The sequence below is a fragment of the Oryctolagus cuniculus genome, chromosome 12 (genome assembly GCF_964237555.1).
Source record: "Oryctolagus cuniculus chromosome 12, mOryCun1.1, whole genome shotgun sequence".
Taxonomy (NCBI): Eukaryota; Metazoa; Chordata; class Mammalia; order Lagomorpha; family Leporidae; genus Oryctolagus; species Oryctolagus cuniculus.
The window spans coordinates 451020-469283 of NC_091443.1; the positions used below are offsets into that span (position 1 = coordinate 451020).

General features: G+C 56.9%; 1 protein-coding gene across 7 annotated transcripts in view; it reads left to right on the forward strand.

Moving 5' to 3' along the window:
- NTRK3 (neurotrophic receptor tyrosine kinase 3) overlaps positions 1-18264 on the forward strand; it is a 265470-nt gene that overhangs the window by 85058 nt on the left and 162148 nt on the right. For all 7 annotated transcript variants that reach the window (XM_070053298.1, XM_070053297.1, XM_070053296.1 and 4 more), the window contains exons 10-12: positions 12672-12695; positions 14185-14252; positions 14964-15066. In XM_070053298.1, the coding sequence (XP_069909399.1) occupies positions 12672-12695; positions 14185-14252; positions 14964-15066 (195 nt within the window). The remainder of the gene's footprint in view (positions 1-12671; positions 12696-14184; positions 14253-14963; positions 15067-18264) is intronic.

Sequence of the window (18264 nt, forward strand, 5' to 3'; positions counted from 1 at the left end):
GCAGGGGAAGCCTGAGACTGATAGGATGCACACATGTGCACACACTGAAGACTGAGGGCACATGTGTGTGCATGTGCTGAAGACTGATAGGATGCACACGTGTGCACACGCTGAAGCCTGAGGACGCATGCATGGGCACGAGCTGAAGACTGATAGGATGCACACACTGAAGCCTGAGGACACATGTGTGTGCATGCGCTGAAGACTGATAGGATGCACGTGTGTGCACATGCTGAAGACTGAGGATGCACACGTGTGCACATGCTGAAGACTGATCAGATGCACATGTGTGCACATGCTGAAGACTAATAGGACGCACGTGTGTGCACATGCTGAAGACTGAGGATGCACACGTGTGCACATGCTGAAGACTGATAGGACGCACGTGTGTGCACATGCTGAAGCCTGATCGGATGCACATGTGTGTGCACGCATTGAAGACTGATAGGACACATGTGTGTGCACGTGCGTGGTCTGTGTGAAGGCTACTGCACAACTGTAATACCAGGGCTTCTGTGTCTCTGTGCTGGGGGGCTTGGTCTCGGGGCTCAAACGCAGGCTGCACCCAGGGCTGCATGAAGCTCATTTCTTCCACTGAAGTCTGGGGGATGAAGAGCCTCCCCGGGGTGGGGGAGACCGGCACCCCGTGTGCCTGGCCAGAAGCCTCGGGACCCCTCCCGTCGGGCCCCGCTGGGTGCTGTTTAGGCAAGTTAGAGTGTCCTGGCCGTGGCCTCTGGGTGCTGAGCTTTGCTTGGTTGGACTGCAAAGCCAGGCCAGGCCGTGCTGACATAAAGACGGCCCCTCAGGGGAGGTCCTGAGAGCTGGGGAGGCAGAAGCAGGTGTGGGGTGGGAAGAAGCCCTGTGCCTCCTGCAGCCCCCGACCCCTCCTCTGTCCTCTGCGGTGTGGCAGCTCCATGCCGGTCAGTGGGTCTCCGTGATGAGCTGTCAGTGCCCCTTAGGCCGCAGGTGCTCCAGGTGGGGTCCCCAGACCAGAGTCCTCGGGAGCAGCTCAATGCTCCAGCCCCACTCAGACCAGTGGAGGCCGAGTGCTGGGGTGGGGTCTGGGAGCTGGGCTTTAGGGGGACCCTGCCCCTTTGCACTCTGCTTCCAGGGCACTTGGTGGGAGGGAGGGAGGGCAGAGCTGCAGAGCAGCTGGGGGCCTGGTTCGTGGCTGCCAGGGCCCCAGTGGCGACTGCCTGACTGCTCTCACTTCACACCCGAGAGGAGCCACGTGGGAGGACGAAGGGTGATTTCGGCTCACGGTTTGGAGGCTCGTGGTCCAAGCTCAGTGGCCCCATTAGTCTGGCGTCTGCTGGAGCTGAGCCGAGGATGACCCCAGGGCTCGTCAGGGAGAGAGACGGGGAGCAGGGGGGCTGGGCTTCCCCACCCTCTCATGAGGGGCAAGCCCCCCACAACCTAAAGGCCAAACACCCCAATGAGATGCAGGCTCCTCACCTCACCCCTCAGCCGGTCCTGTCCTGTGCAGCACTGGCTCACTGAGCCTGTGTCAGACGGACAGCAGCGGGTGGCAGAGAAGGGGCCCTGCGACAGAGTCCTTGTGCCCAGGAGGCCGCGGAGCCCAGTGTCCCAGTGCTCACTCCTGGTGACGTGTTTGGCAGGAACACTGCAGCAGGGGACTTTATCATCTGCCCACGGTCCTGCCGCACTTCTGCACTGCACTGATGGTTCCCTTTTGAAGTGAATGAGAAGAGTGCATTAAGACGTCTTCTCATTCATTTAATCCACTGCCCAAATGCCTGCAATGGCCTGGGCTGGCCCGGGCCAGGGCTGGGAGCCAGGAACTCCTTCCTGGTCTCCGCATGATTGGCAGGGAGCCATTGCCTGCTGAGCCTGGACATGCATCAGTAGGAAGTTGCACTTGGGAGTGGAGCTGGGACTTGGCGAACGTCTTGAGTGCCAGGCCAGGCCCACAATCCAGTGAGCACAGTGTCTTCAACCGGCCTGAGTGGCTTGTTTCTCACCGTTCTTCCACGTCTCACTGCTGATGCTTGCTTGCAAGCTTCTCCTGTGCAGGGAACATTCCCTGGCCCTGTCCAGGTAACCACGTACTGTTTGCTGGGGCAGCCAGAGTGAAGCCCCAGACTGGGCCTTCAGCCACAAACTTCCACGGGCTCGCCGCTTGGAAGCTGAAGTCTGAGGCCACGGTGTGGGCAGGGCTGGGTCCTTCTGAGGCCTCGCCCTCGGTGGGCACGTGCTGGCTCTCCCTGTGTCTCCACGTGCTCACCCCTCTGTGTGTGTCTGTGTCCAGATGTCCTCTGCTTCTGGGACAGCAGCCCACGGCCTTAGGAAGCACGCCGTGGCCTCACCTTGGGTGTCTCCAGATGCAGTTACCTTCCTGGGTGCTGGAGTTAGCGGACACGGATCAGGGAGTGACAGTCTGTGATGGGTGCTCTTTCGTGGCTCCGATCGTCCCACGTTGGCCTGGGCCCCTCTCTGTCAGCTCTGGTGCCCTTCCTCAGGCCCCCGCAGCTGCTGGTCCCCAGGCTGTCCCTGCCCCTGCCCCAGCCCTGACAGCACCATCTCCCCAAGGAGTCCTCACTGTCTCCACTGGGCGGTGCCAGCTGCGCCCTTGGGGGGAGTCTGGGGGTGAGCAGGGGAGCCGGGCTTGTATTTGGATCCAGCTCTAATCCCTTCTTATTAAAAAAGTTTTAAATTTAAATTTATTAATTTTTAAATTTTAAAACAAGTTTGATTGACATGCAATGTTTGCACATTCTTACGGGACACATCTAAACATGTACTCATTGAAATGTACTCACACAGCAGTCAGATTGGGCAACCGGCCTTTCTGTTTCCCTCTCTCGTGTGTCGGGGCTGCAGCTTCCCTCTCCTATGTCCTTGTCCGGTGAACGGCAGTCACCCCACTGTTCTGCGGACACTGCCGCCTGCTCCTGTGCAGTGTTTGTTTATTTTTTTTTTTAGAGATTTATTTACTTATTTATTTGAAAGAGCTACAGATAGATAAGGAGAGAGAGAGAGAGAGAGAGAGACAGGGAGAGACAGAGAGAGACAGGGAAAGACAGGGAGAGATAGGGAGAGACAGAGAGAGAGAGGGAGAGACAGAGAGAGACAGGGAGAGACAGGGAGAGAGAGGGAGAGACAGGGAGAGACGGGGAGAGAGAGACAGGGAGAGACAGAGAGACAGGGAGAGATAGGGAGAGACAGAGAGAGACAGGGAGAGACAGAGAGAGACAGGGAGAGACAGGGAGAGAGAGGGAGAGACAGGGAGAGACGGGGAGAGAGAGACAGGGAGAGACAGAGAGACAGGGAGAGACAGGGAGAGACAAGGAGAGAGACAGGGAGAGACAGGGAGAGAGACAGGGAGAGAGAGAGACAGGGAGAGACAGGGAGAGAGAGGGAGAGACAGGGAGAGACGGGGAGAGAGAGACAGGGAGAGACAGGGAGAGACAGAGAAACAGGGAGAGACAGAGAGACAGGGAGAGACAGGGAGAGACAAGGAGAGAGACAGGGAGAGACAGGGAGAGAGAGAGACAGGGAGAGACAGGGAGAAACAGGGAAAGAGACAGGGAGAGACAGGGAGACAGAGAGACAGGGAGAGACAGAGAGACAGGGAGAGACAAGGAGAGAGAGAGACAGGGAGAGACAGAGAGAAACAGGGAGAGACAGAGAGACAGGGAGAGACAGGGAGAGACAAGGAGAGAGACAGGGAGAGACAGGGAGAGAGACAGGGAGAGGCAGGGAGAGACAGGGAGAGAGACTGGGAGAGACAGGGAGAGACAGGGAGACAGAGAGACAGGGAGAGACAGAGAGACAGAGAGACAGGGAGAGACAGAGAGACAGGGAGAGACAGGGAGAGACAAGGAGAGAGAGACAGGGAGAGACAGGGAGAGTCAGGGAGAGACAGGGAGAGACAGGGAGAGAGGGAGAGTCAGGGAGAGGCAAGGAGACAGAGAGACAGGGAGAGACAGGGAGAGACAGGGAGAGACAGGGAGAGATAGGAAGAGAGGTCTTCCATCTGCTGGTCACTTCCTACGTGCTTGCATCAGCCAGGGCTGGGCCAGACAGAAGCCAGGAGCAGGAGCTGCTTCCACTCTTGCACGTGGGTGCAGGGGTCCAAGCACTGAGCTGTCTTCCACTGCTTTTCCCAGGCCATGAGCAGGGAGCTGGATGGAAGTGGAGCAGCCAGGACATGAACTGGCACCCAATGGGATGCCGGCGTCGCAGGTGGCAACTTTGCCTCAGTGCCTGCCCTCTCTAGGGTGGTTAATGCACTGCTGTGAACCCCCCAGTGCTGTGGACACTGGGACCTACTGCACCTGACTGTGTGTTGGCTCCCATCTCCCATTCTCCTTCTGCCCTTCCGAGCCAGTGGTAACTGCCATTCTAAGTTCAGGTTAAATATTTGTCTTAAAACTTCCACAGAAGAGATAGAACATGTGGTGTGTGTCTCTCTGACTTGTTTCACTTAACACAGTGATCTCCAGCTCCATTGATTTTGCTGTGCATGTCAGATTTTATTTTCCTGTGGCCACAACTCTGTTGTGTATGTTCACCACGTTTTCCTTATCTGCTCAGCCGTGGCGGGCACCTGGGCTGATTCCGTATCCTCACTGTTGCGAGTTGTCCGGAATGAACCTGGAAGTGCGGGCGTCGTGCAGGGGCTGACTTCATTCCCTGTGACTCCATCTGGAGTCATGTGGTAGGGCTGTGGTCTCCTCTCCGCTTCCCGAGGAGCCTCCAGAGCGGCTGCACGTCCACGTCCACGTCCACGTCCCCACCGACAGTGAATCAGGGCTCCCTCCCCCACATTCTCACGGCACCTGCACGTCCACGTCCCCACCGACAGCGAATGTCCACCGACAGCGAATGTCCACATGTCCACTGACAGTGAATCAGGGCTCCCTCCCTCACATTCTCACGGCACCTGCACGTCCACCTCCCCACCGACAGTGGATGTCCACCGACAGCGAATCAGGGTGAATCACGACAGTGAATCACGGTGTTTTTGACACCATTGTCAAATACTGGTTGGATGCAGATGTATGGATTGTTTTCTAGGGTCTCTGCTCTGTTGCTCCGGGTCTGTTTTTGTGCCAGCGCCATGCTGTTCTGATTCCAGTAGCTCTGTCGTGTGACTTGAAATCTGGTTCTGTGATGCTTCAGCTCGGCCCATTTTGGTGACTGCTGTGGGTATTCAGGCTCTTTCTTGCTTCCATGGATTTTTGTTTTCTTAGTTCTCTGAAGAAATTCATTGTTTTTTTGATGGAGATTTTGTTGAATCTGTAAATAGCTTTGGGTGACATGGGACATTTCAATAATGTTGGTTCTTCCAATCCGTGAACATGAAAATTCTTTCCATTTTTTGAATCTTCAATCACCTTCACTAGTATTTTGTAATTTTCATTGTAGAGGTCTTTCATTTCTGGTTAAATTTATTCTAATGTGTTTTATTTGCTTCCTTTTGGTAGCTATTATGATGAGATTGCTCTTACAGGTTTTCTTGGTGAGTTCATTATTAGCTGGAAATGTAACTAAATTGACTGAATTTGCCCAAGTTCTGATGGTCTCTGGGTGGTGTCCTGAGTTCTGATGGTCTCTGGTTGGTGTCTGTCGCTCCCCCTCTTCGTGGAGGAGCAACACAGGACCCTGCGCTGTTCTTTCGTCTGCTCGGCCCTCCCCGGGTTTGCTGCTGGTTCTTCCCGGGTTGGCTACTATCCCTTCCACCTCCGTGGAAGGGCAGTTCCCCCTGGCCACATTCCCCACTTCCGCAGGGGAGCGGCACACCGCCGGCCGGCTTTCTCGGGGGCTGCACGGGTTCCCTTAGATGTTCCCCATAGATGTTCCCGGTGCATGCCGTCTCTCTCCTCCTTTATAGTCCTCCTCCGCCAATCCCAACTCGGCTGCCCACACGCCGAGTACGCTGCTCTCCAATCAGGAGCAAGTCCTACAGTTTATTGGTTGAACTGGAGGCAGCTGTGCGGAAGCTGTTTACTTCTCTCCCAGCGCCATATTGTGGGAGAGCAGATGCATAGAATAAGTCTTAATTCCAGTAACAGTCTAGTCCGGGCTGCTCCCCACAGATCCCCCTTTCTTTTTATTTTTGGCGTTGATACGCGCCTGTCTTCGGTGTCCCGCGGCACACACTCTGCTCTACTTGCTAGAGTTGCCACAGGCTCTTACAAGTCCTATCAATCAGGAAAACCGAATCCGGGTCCTCTCTTCGCCATGTTGTGAGGAGGTTTTTAGGCGCTGATGCGTGCCTGTGTTCGGTGCCCTGCAGCGCATGCTCTGGTCGAGCCTGCAGGGGCTTACAAGCTCTATCAGGCAAACCGAATCCAAGCCTTCTCATTGCCTTTTTGTGGGGAGGCCTTACTGATGTTAATTCGTGCCTGTCTTCGGTGACCTGCGGCGCATAAGCTGCTAGCCACCGCAGGTGCTCATCGTGCTCATCGCCTCACTTAATCAGGCAGACCGAATGCAAGCTTTCTCATTGCCATGTTGAGGGGAGGCCTTATTTTTCTCTATTTCTCCATCTCCGGGCATTCCTATTTCTCCCATTTTACTTCTATCTTCCAGCATTCCTATTTCTCTCACTTTACTTCTAAAACTTCTGTTTCTCTTATCCCTGCAGCTTCCCGGTGCCTCGCCCTGCCGGCAGGCTCCGCCCCGAGGCTATTTCTCCGCGGCTTTCCCGCCGAGCCGCTTCAGCCCGCGTTTCTCATCTGCGCGGCTTCCCGGCTTTGCGCGGCTTGGCTTCGCGCGCTCCGCGGTCTCCACGCCCTTCGCGTCTGCACCACGGCCTACGCCAGCCCCGTTCCCTATCTATTCACGCCCCGTGCTCTCTCTGCACGCGGCGGCTTCCGCGAGTAACACAGCGTAGCTCACGTGTCCGCCACTAGCATTCAATCTAAGTTCCCCGGGCTAGCCTGGCGAATTCAACCCAGCGTACGTCTCCGCCCCACGGTTTGGCTTCCCGTCCTTTGCTCCCCGGGCTAATCAGACGGATCCCAATCTGGCTTACGTCTCAGCTTCTGGTTTCAACTTTTCGCCCCCTATTCCCGGGCTAACTTGAGAATCCCAAAGTGGCTTTCGTGTCCGCCTTGGCCTGCCCCCCGCGGCTTCAATTTCCCTAACATTTTTCTCTACCCGGTATGTTTCCCCAAGCTTTCCTCCAACAATACTCCTCCCTCATTTCTCCTGGCCTCTCCCCACAGTCCGCGTCCGAGTCTGTTTGTTCTAGCTTTCACTTTCGCTTTCGCCCTTAGAGATTTCTCCCAGCTTCCCCCCGTAGTCCGTATCCGAGTCTATGCCTAGGCTTTCAATAGCTTCTTCCGGCACCCTTTTCGTCCGGCTTTTCCCTAGGCTGTTTGCTAGTCTCTCTCTCCGATATTTTCCCAATTCTTCCCGTTTCTTCCCGTTTCTTCCCTCCTAAGTTTGCTATCCGTCCTAGGTTTCCTATCCGAGTCACGGCACCATTATGTCGCTCCCCCTCTTCGTGGAGGAGCAACACTAAGCCCTGCCTAGGCTTCATATCCGAGTCACGGCACCATTATGTCGCTCCCCCTCTTCGTGGAGGAGCAACACAGGACCCTGCGCTGTTCTTTCGTCTGCTCGGCCCTCCCCGGGTTTGCTGCTGGTTCTTCCCGGGTTGGCTACTATCCCTTCCACCTTCGTGGAAGGGCAGTTCCCCCTGGCCACATTCCCCACTTCCGCAGGGGAGCGGCACACCGCCGGCCGGCTTTCTCGGGGGCTGCACGGGTTCCCTTAGATGTTCCCCATAGATGTTCCCGGTGCATGCCGTCTCTCTCCTCCTTTATAGTCCTCCTCCGCCAATCCCAACTCGGCTGCCCACACGCCGAGTACGCTGCTCTCCAATCAGGAGCAAGTCCTACAGTTTATTGGTTGAACTGGAGGCAGCTGTGCGGAAGCTGTTTACTTCTCTCCCAGCGCCATATTGTGGGAGAGCAGATGCATAGAATAAGTCTTAATTCCAGTAACAGTCTAGTCCGGGCTGCTCCCCACAGGTGTCCTGAGTTCTGATGGTCTCTTGGTGTGTCCTGAGTTCTGATGGTCTCTGGGTGTTCTGAGTTCTGATGGTCTCTTGGTGTGTCCTGAGTTCTGATGGTCTCTGGGTATCCTGAGTTCTGATGGTCTCTGGGTGTCCGGAGTTCTGATGGTCTCTGGGTGGTATCCTGAGTTCTGATGGCCTATGGATGTCCCGAGTTCTGATGGTCTCTGGTTGGTGTCCCGAGTTCTGATGGTCTCTGGGTATCCCAAGTTCTGATGGTCTCTGGGTGTCCCGAGTTCTGATGGTATCTAGGTGGTATCCTGAGTTCTGATGGTCTCTGGGTGTGTCCCAAGTTCTGATGGTCATTGTGGTGTCCTGAGTTCCAAATGTGTAGAATCTTGTTGTCTGCAGACAGGGATAATTTGACTTCCTCTGTATTTGTACGATTTTTAGTTCTTTTTCTTGCATAATGGCTTTGTCAAAACTTCTGGTATTGCATTGAATAAGAGTAGTGAGAGTGCTCATTCTTGCCTGTTCTAGACCTTGGTGGAAATGCTTGTAGCTTCTCACCATTCGGCATGGTGGTGGCTGTGGGTTTATCACGTAAAGCCTTTAGTGTGATGAGGCTTGTTCCTGGTCCACCTGATTTGCTCCGGGTGTAAGCAGAATGGATGGTGCGCTTCCTGGGAGGTCTTTTCTGCAGCTGTTGGGATGCTCGCGTGACTTTGTCCTTCATTCTGCTGTGGGATACGTCTCATTTACTGATCTGTGATGTGGAGATCTGTGATCTGGATGCGTTCTTAGGGTAGATTCCAGTGATATGTCGCTGGATTTGATTGCTGGTGTTTGTTGGGAATTCTTGCATCTCTGTTTGTCAGGGGTATTGGTCTCTAGTTTTGTTTGTGTCGGTGTTGTGGCCTTGTCTGGTTTCAGAAGCAAGCTAAGGCTGTCCTCATGGAATGAGTTTGGCTGAGTTCCTTCCCGTCTGATATTTTAGGATAGTTGAAGAATTTATGTTAGTTCTTGCTTCAAAGTCTGGTTGAGGAGCAGGCATCAGGCACAGCTATGAAGACATTGCCTGGGTGCCTGTGCCCTGTGTAGGAGAGCCTGAGTTCGCCTGACTTGCACTCCCTGGCAGACAGCAGGGGATGGCTCCAGCAGTCGGGCCCCTGCCACCACATGGGACACGCTCCAGCCTTGGCTGTGGTGTGTATTTGGAGAGTGAGCAGGGATGGGAGTTCTGTCTGTCTCTGTGTCTCCATCTCTCTGTACCTCTACCTTTCGAATAAAAATGAATAAATAAATAGTTTGACCTAACTTAGCAGTGAAGCCTTCTGGTCCTAGGCATTTCATTCTTGGGAAGCTTATTACTGATTCAGGCTCATTCATCATTATCAGTTTGTTCAGATTGTCTACCTCTTCATGATGCCACTTCTGTAAGTTATATATAACCAGAAATGTATCCATTTCTTCTAGGCTTTCAATTTTATTGGCATGTAGTTATTTATAACAGTCCCTAATGATCCTTTGTCTTTCTATGATATCAGTATAATATCTCCTTTTCATCTCTGACTATTTTATTTTATTTTATTTTTTGACAGGCAGAGTGGACAGTGAGAGAGAGAGACAGAGAGAAAGGTCTTCCTTTTGCCATTGGTTTACCCTCCAATGGCCGCCGCGGCCGGCGCGCTGCGGCTGGCGCACCGCGCTGATCAGATGGCAGGAGCCAGGTACTTATCCTGGTCTCCCATGGGGTGCAGGGCCCAAGTACTTGGGCCATCCTCCACTGCACTCCCTGGCCACAGCAGAGAGCTGGCCTGGAAGAGGGGCAACTGGGACAGAATCCGGTGCCCCGACCGGGACTAGAACCCGATGTGCCGGCGCCGCAAGGTGGAAGATTAGCCTAGTGAGCCGCGGTGCTGGCCATCTCTGACTGTTTTAAAAGATGTATTTATTTGAGAGGTAAATTTACAGACAGAGAGAGGGAGAGACAGAGAGAAAGGTCTTCCATCTGCTGGCAATGGCTGGAGATGGGCCAGTCAGAAGCCAGGAGCCAGGAGCTTCTTCTGGGTCCCCACTTGGATGCAGTGGCCCAAAGACTCAGATCATCTTTCTTTCCACTGCTTTCCCAGGCCATAGCAGGAGCTAAATCAGAAGTGGAGCAGCCAGGACTGGAACTGGCAACCATAAGGGCTGCTGGTGTCGCAGGTGGCAGCTTTATCTGCTCCACCACACACCGGTCCCTTAGAACTGCTCTTGCTGTATCCTCCAAGTGTGGATAGATTGTGTTTCTGTTTTCGTTAGTTTCAAGGCATTTTTGAATTTTCTTCTTGATTTCTTCGGTGACCTGTCGTCCATTCAGAACCACATTGTTTGTATAACTTCTAGAGTTGGTTTTGTTGTTGATTCTAGTTTTATTCCACTGTGGTCAGAGCTGTTGCATGATGCATGATATGATTTTGATTCTTCGGAATCTGTGGCGACTTGTGGGCTAACACGGGGTCTTCCCTAGAGAATGTTCCGTGTGCCGGTGGACAGAATGCAGGCTCTTCAGCCGCTGGGTGAGGCTCTCCCTTGGTGGCCGCTGGGCTCGTGTGGCCTGCAGTGTAGTTTAACGCTGACTTCCCTGTGACTTTTGTCTGGGTGATCTGTCCGTTGATAGAAGTGGGGTGTTGAGTCCCACGCTGTTCTTGCATCGGAACCGGTCTCTTTCTTTACATCTAACTTTAATAAAATGGGGTGCCCCAATAGGTACAGTTACAGTGGTGTGATTTCCTGTCAGCTGACCCCTTGTCATCACCCAGGGGCCTTCTGGGTCTGTGCAGTCCCTGTCTTCATGTCTGCATTACCTGATATGAGGGTGGCTCCTCCTGCTCCCTGTCGGTGTCTGTCTGTGGGGACAACCTTTCCACCTTCCACCCTGCTTTCACTCTGTGTGTGTTCTCTGCAGAAGTGCTGTTGGCGCTTGTTTTTCATAGGTTGAGCCAGTCTGTGTATTTTAATTGGAATTTACCCATTTACATTCAAGGTTATTATGGATAAGCAATGACCCAGTCTTTTCGTTTTCAGAAGTTACCGCTGCTCATGTGAGTCTCCTGGTTCTCTTCCTGGAGGGTGTGTACGGCTGTGTGTCTTCACGGTGGTTCTTCTGCCTGCGGCTGTGTGTCTTCACGGTGGTTCTTCTGCTTCTGCATGTCCGACCCCCACACGCGGGTTTTGTGAGGCTGGTCTGGTGGTGATGAATTCCCTCACTTGTGCCCATGTTGGAAAGTCTGGGTCTTGCCTTTGTTTATGAAAAGTAAGTTGCTGGATTCAGTGTTCCTGGTTGACAGCTGTTGTCTTTGAGAGCTTGGGATGTAGCAGCCCTTTCCTGTGTGGCCTGTAAGGCTTCTGTGAACAGTCTGCTGTGAACGTCACAGGGTTCCTACAGACGAGGGCCTGGTGCTTCCTCTGTGTGTTCTCTTTGTGCTGTGCTGTTCTGGCTCAACTGTGACACAGTTTTTTGGCCCTGTTTGTAGGGTGCCTGTCCTGGTGCTGGGGGGCAGGTTTCCCAGTCCTCTTTGTGGGGTAACTGTTCTGGTGCCAGGATGCAGGTTTTCCCAGTCTTTGTGGGGTGCCTGTACTAGTGTTGGGGCACAGGTTTTCCAGTCCTCTTTGTGGGGTGCTTGTCCCGTAGGGGCTCAGGTTCCCAGTCTTCTTGGTGGGGTGCCTGCCCTGGTGCGGGGGGGCAGGTTTCCCAGTCCTCTTTGGCCCTGTTTGTGAGGTGCCTGTCCTGGTGCCGGGATGCAGGTTTTCCCAGTCTTTGTGGGGTGCCTGTACTAGTGTTGGGGCACAGGTTTTCCAGTCCTCTTTGTGGGGTGCCTGTCCCTTAGGGGCTCAGGTTTCCAGTCTTCTTGGTGGGGTGCCTGCCCTGGTGCTGGGGTGCAGGTTTTCCCAGTCCTCTTTGGCCCTGTTTGTGGGGTGCCTGTCCTGGTGCCGGGTGCAGGTTTTCCCAGTCCTCTTTGTGGGGTGCCTGTCCTGTCGGGGTGCAGGTTTTCTCACCCTCTGCTCCTGTCTGTGCATCAGGAATCCCCCACGTTTGAACAGGTGTTTCACTGTGTCCCACAGGTCTCAGAAGCTGTCTTCGCTTACTTTGAAGCAGTTTTTCCCCATCTGACGGGTATTTCAGAAGACCCGGCTTCAAGCTCAGATGTCTCTTCTGTGTGACTTGTCTGTGGCTGGGCTGTGTACAGAATCTTTCTTTCACTTCCTGAGCTCCTCATTGCTAAGATTCCCTCATCTAGACGAGCCTAGATTCTAGAGGGAGGCACTCCCAGGGCCTCCTGTGCCACTGACCAGAATCCGCTCCTTGGACCGATCTGGGGAATTTCACCCTGAGGCTGTCCCGGGAAGCCCCTCTGCAGCACTGTCCCCGTGCTGTGGGCCTGAAGGGGGATGGGCTGTATAAGGCAGTGGATTGGTTGGGGTCAACTCCCCACACAGTACTGGAGCTAGCGCCCAGGTGGGCCCCTGCCCTGAAACATCGTCTCTTGTTCCCTGCAGTGCAGCATGGGGTGCACCAAGGAGCTCCATGTCGGTTGCCATGGAAACAGGGATGCTGGTGAGCGGGAGGGCCGAGTGGCTAGGACAGCGTGCTCTGGATTTTGTTGCACTTGTTAACTCTCTCCATCCTCTTTTGCAGAGAGCACAGATATCTTTGACTTAGGTAAGTCTCCTTCTCTGTTGCTCTGAAGTGTGTTGGTTCTGAGACCTTTGATAACTGGAATCCACAAAGCTTTCCTGGTGCAGCTCGCCCGCCCACAGTGGCGGAGAGCGTGGTGGGCGTGAGCAGGTGTGGGGGGGCAGAGACATGGCTCGGGCAGTTCTGAGCCCCTCTTTGTGGGTGGTTGTTCCATGTCTCGGTTTCCCCAGGGAACCCCTGAGTTCTGGCCATGCTGTGGGCTGCCCTACCCGCAGGAGAGGGGCTTCGGGGTTTCCTACGCCCTGGCACGCCCCCCTCGGTTGCCTCCATGGTCCTTGTAGAGAGAGTGGGAGTCTGCTCCTGCTGCATTTCTCCCTGGCGTCAGGAGCCCAGCTGCCGGCCAGCTCCCCTGGGGTGGAGGTGGGATCTGTGGGGTCTCCTGACAGCTCCTGTGTCCTGGGTGGGATTTTGAGCTTCGATTTAGAGATGATTTGGTGTCAGGGATACACAACCATAAAAGGCTGGGATTTTGCTCGAGATGGGCAGGGAGACTCACGTTTGTAACCCTTTCTTCCCTGTGGGGGAGTGGGGGTGGCAGCAGCAAGGGCCGAGGGCCGTCTGGGGCTGGCTGGGTGAAGCGTGCTTCGGGCTCAGATGGTTCCGTTTTCCACCTGAGTTACTGCACTCAGGTAGGGGAGGGGTGGGCTGTTTGTGGGGCCCAGGAGCAAGAGGGAAGGGTGCAGGCAGGCCGCGGAAAGCCTTGTCTGCCCGGTGGAGCTGCAGTGCCGGCAGCAGCTGCCACCAGGGAAGCCTGCTCATCCCACGCTGGCCAGGACCCCAGGCCTCTTCTCCTCCAGCCTGGAGCCGGGTGCACTGAGCCCAGGTGGTGGCGCTGTCCCTGGGGTGGGGGCGGGGTGCAAGTGGAGGCTGCTCTTCCTCTGGAGCCTGCACTGGGCTGTTGGCTCGGCAGGGAACTGGTCTCTGAGACTGGGCAGAGCCTGGGAAGCCAGGTGGCTGGAGACTGGCTTCCAGGTGGCTCCACTGGAAGGTGGGGGGAGGGGTGGGGGTGGTGCGGGTCCATAGCAGGCTCCACGGGGGTGGGGGTGGTGCGGGTCCACGGCAGGCTCCACGAGGGTGGGGGTGGTGCGGGTCCACAGCAGGCTCCACTGGAGGCTGGGGGGAGAGGTGGGGGTAGTGCGGGTCCATAGCAGGCTCCACTGGAGGCTGGGGGGAGGGGTGGGGGTAGTGCGGGTCCACAGCAGGCTCCACTGGAGGCTGGGGGGAGGGGTGGGGGTGGTGCGGGTCCATAGCAGCTGAGCTGACACTGGAGGCTGGGGGGAGGGGTGGGGGTAGTGCGGGTCCACAGCAGGCTCCACTGGAGGCTGGGGGGAGGGGTGGGGGTGGTGTGGGTCCACTGCAGCTGAGCTGACACTGGAGGCTGGGGGAGGGGTGGGGCGTGGTGCGGGTCCACAGCAGCTGAGCTGATGGCCTCCTCCTCATGTTTGGTTTTCAGTTGCCGCTGATGTGAGCCCCACGCCTCCTATCACTGTGACCCACAAACCAGAGGAAGACACTTTTGGGGTGAGTCACTGTATGGTTGAGAGGCAGGGAGCCCTCAGGCTTCGTCTAGTTACTGCTTTCCCAAATCTCACCTTACTTGGAACCCCAGGACTTGGGGCAGGAGAAAGCAGGGATGAGCAGGTGGCTGTCAGCCGCGTATGCCTTCCCGTGTGGTGGGAGAGTTCCTGGTTTCAGGAAGGCTTCGGGGGTCGGCTCCAAGGCCCAGGGTCTGGGAGAGAGCACCTGGAAAGACCCCATCTCTGGGGCTGCTGGCCATGCGACTGCAGGGGCTCAGGGTGTCTCTGTGGGCAACGTGGGCATCTCTTATCAGCTCCGCCCCCTCTCCCAGGGCCTGAGATGGCTCTGAGGAGGGGAAGAAAGGGGTCTTCTGGGGCCCAGGTCTCTAAGCTCCTCCTGGAAGGGGCTGAGGGGCCTGGGTGTTGAAGTGGAGTGCAGAACTTGCTGGGAAATTGAAACAGTTCCGAGGCTGCCCTGGACTTTGGGACAGCCCTGGTGGGAGGGGCAGGGGGCACGCCGTGGCGCTTTCTGGCCAGTGTGGGTGACGTCCTCTTCCAGGGTTTGTTTCGCGTGTTCTTGGGTCTCCACATGGCTTCTCCTGGGGACGGTGCTCAGTGGCAGAGCTCGGCCAGGCCCTGCCATGGGGCACACACACTGCTTCTGTGGCACTTGGGCTCAGTGACTGTCCCTGACTGTCCCCTTGGCTCCCGGCAGGTGTCCATCGCTGTGGGACTGGCTGCCTTTGCCTGCGTCCTGCTGGTCGTTCTCTTTGTCATGATCAACAAGTACGGGCGGAGGTCCAAGTTTGGAATGAAAGGTGAGGTGGGGTTTTCATGGCCAAGGCCGCCGTGGGGAGGACCTGGCTCCAGGTTGGCCCTCTTACCCGAGGGTCCTGGTGGCCCTGCTGCAGCTCCTGCCTGCACCCCGATCTTGGTAGCTGGGTCTGTGGCCCATGTGGTCGGATGCTGATCATTGGGCAGTGTGGATGATGGGGAAGGAAGTGGGGCTGGGGGGCCACCGTGGGTGGTGGGCTCCTCCTTTCTGTGGGTTGTGGGTTCCTCCTCACTGCGGGAGGTGGGCTCCTCCTTTCTGTGGGTTGTGGGTTCCTCCTCACTGCGGGTGGTGGGTTCCTCTTCACTGTGGGTGGTGGGTTCCTCCTCACTGTGGGTGGTGGGTTCCTCTTCACTGTGGGTGGTGGGTTCCTCTTCACTGTGGGTGGTGCACTCCTCCTCACTGTGGGTGGTGGGCTCCTCCTCACTGCGGGTGGTGGGTTCCTTCTTGTGGGTGGTGGGTTCCTTCTTGTGGGTGCTGGGCTCCTCCTCACTGCTCTCTGTGGGTGGTGGGCTCTTCCTCACTGCTCTCTCTGGGTGCTGGGCTCCTCCTCACTGTGGGTGGTGGGCTCCTCCTCACTGTGGGTGGTGGGTTCCTCCTCACTGTGGGTGGTGGGTTCCTCCTCACTGTGGGTGGTGGGCTCCTCCTCACTGCGGGTGCTGGGCTCCTCCTCACTGTGGGTGGTGGGTTCCTTCTTGTGGGTGGTGGGCTCCTCCTCACTGCTCTCTGCGGGTGGTGGGCTCCTCCTCACTGCGGGTGGTGGGTTCCTTCTTGTGGGTGGTGGGTTCCTTCTTGTGGGTGCTGGGCTCCTCCTCACTGCTCTCTGTTGGTGGTGGGCTCCTCCTCACTGCTCTCTGCGGGTGCTGGGCTCCTCCTCACTGTGGGTGCTGGGCTCCTCCTCACTGCGGGTGCTGGGCTCCTCCTCACTGTGGGTGGTGGGTTCCTTCTTGTGGGTGGTGGGCTCCTCCTCACTGCTCTCTGCGGGTGGTGGGCTCCTCCTCACTGCGGGTGGTGGGTTCCTTCTTGTGGGTGGTGGGTTCCTTCTTGTGGGTGCTGGGCTCCTCCTCACTGCTCTCTGTTGGTGGTGGGCTCCTCCTCACTGCTCTCTGCGGGTGCTGGGCTCCTCCTCACTGTGGGTGCTGGGCTCCTCCTCACTGTGGGTGGTGGGCTCCTCCTCACTGTGGGTGGTAGGTTCCTCCTCACTGTGGGTGGTGGGCTCCTCCTCACTGCGGGTGCTGGGCTCCTCCTCACTGTGGGTGGTGGGTTCCTTCTTGTGGGTGGTGGGCTCCTCCTCACTGCTCTCTGCGGGTGGTGGGCTCTTCCTCACTGCGGGTGCTGGGCTCCTCCTCACTGCGGGTGCTGGGTTCTTCCTCACTGTGGGTGCTGGGCTCCTCCTCACTGTGGGTGCTGGGCTCCTCCTCACTGTGGCCTGTGGGAGTTTTGCCTCCCTTGTCTGCACCTGTCTCTGTGTGTGCTGGTATCTGCGGGTGAACCCCAGTTCTGGAGCATCTCAGCACAGCACCCAGAACAGGTGCCAAGAGCAACGTGGCTTCCATGGCAGGGCCCTGGAGCCCATGGTGGCGGGGTGGGGAGTGGGGTGTGGCTTGCCGCTGAGGCTGGGGTTGGGTACTGGCAGGAGCAGGGTCACCAGGGGGTCAGCATCCTCCTGCCCTGGTCCTTGGGTGGAGCCAAATGGCCTGGGGGCCTGGGGGCCAGCTCCAGGGCTGAAACTTGGCTTTCAGGGCAGGCTCTGGGCTGTGGTGCAGGTGGGGAGGGAGGGGCCGTGAAAGGCTTGAGGAGCAGTCAGGCCTCTGCTTCCTGCCGAGACCCTGGGAGCTGGGCAGGTGGAATTTGCATGCAGGAAGTGCTGTCTGTCGGGTCCCTGACGGGCTCAGGGCCTGGAGGAGGGAGCAAGGGCGACGTCCCCAGGCTGGTCGCCCTCTGTTGTTGCAGTTAGACCCTGGGAGGAAGCAGCCAGCCAGGGAGAAGGGCAGAGAGGGGTGCTGGCCGCCCGACTTCCCAGGAGCCTCTGTCTTGCTGGACCTGACGCGTCACAGTGAGGCAGACTGAGGTGTTCTGGAATCATCTGAAGTATTCAGACAAATGAGCCGTGGACAGACTAAAGAGGGGGCAGGAGTTGGTGACTTAGGGCAGACTTGCTTGGGCACCTGGACTGGAGCGGGCTGTGTGTCAGACGGGGCCTCGAGGGCCCAGGAGTGAGGTGAGTGACGTCTCAGGGCCGTGTCTGGGCTCCTGGCCTGTGGGATGGCTGCTGTTGCCTGTACCTTCCTAGCTCTTCCCCTTGCACCGAAGTGGCAGATCTGTGTGTGTGGCAGCCTCTGCGGTGGCCTTGTTTACTATCTGCTGTCCTAAGACCGCATCGCGCCCCAGTTTGCCCCACACAGCCCTTGTAGTGCTCAGCTCTCTGCCCCGTGGTTCTGCTTACACCGCGCCTCTGCCTGTCCTGCCGGCACCGTCCCCCCTCCCCCCGTCTGTGTCTCTGCCCTCCTGTGGTGCTCTCCCTGACACACCGGTACCCACTGATTGCCCAATTAGCAGCTGCCTCCACCGTGGGGCAATCTGGTACCAGTGGCCAGGCCTACAATCCGTGCACCTGCACCTCCACCTGTGTGTGCCGAGCACGTGCCAAGTCTTGCGCCTGCCGTGTGCAGACACGCGGTCCACCTGTGCACATCCCGAACAGGTTCAGCTCTTAACTGCTTACTCCCAAGTAGCCCCGTCGCGCTCGTTTCGCGGTCGTCAGGGGCCCCTGTGTGGGTGGGTGCGGGTTCTTCCGGACACTGCTGTACGGGTGATGGATGCGTCGGCCAGCACTGACGGGAAGCAGCTGGGAATGCGTCATCTCAGACTCTGCTTTGCTTCCTGGGCTGCCGTCTTGCTGACCCAGTTGCTGGCTTGGCAGGGGCTGTGTTGGGATGTGGCTCATCTCTTGGTGTCACAGAGGTCTGAAGTGGTGCTGGGGCACAGGGCAAGTTCCCTCTGCTCTTGGTGAAGCCGGGGCCAGAGGGCGTCGAGGCTGCTGGGAACCCCGCCCCACTGTGCCGTGCCTTCCCTCTCTGAAGGCTGGAGGGGCTGGGAGGTGGGTACCGGAGACACAGAAATATGTAAAAGTCTTGTAGCCTGCAAGGAGGTGGTTTAGGGTTTATGCGGAGTTCGTCTTGAC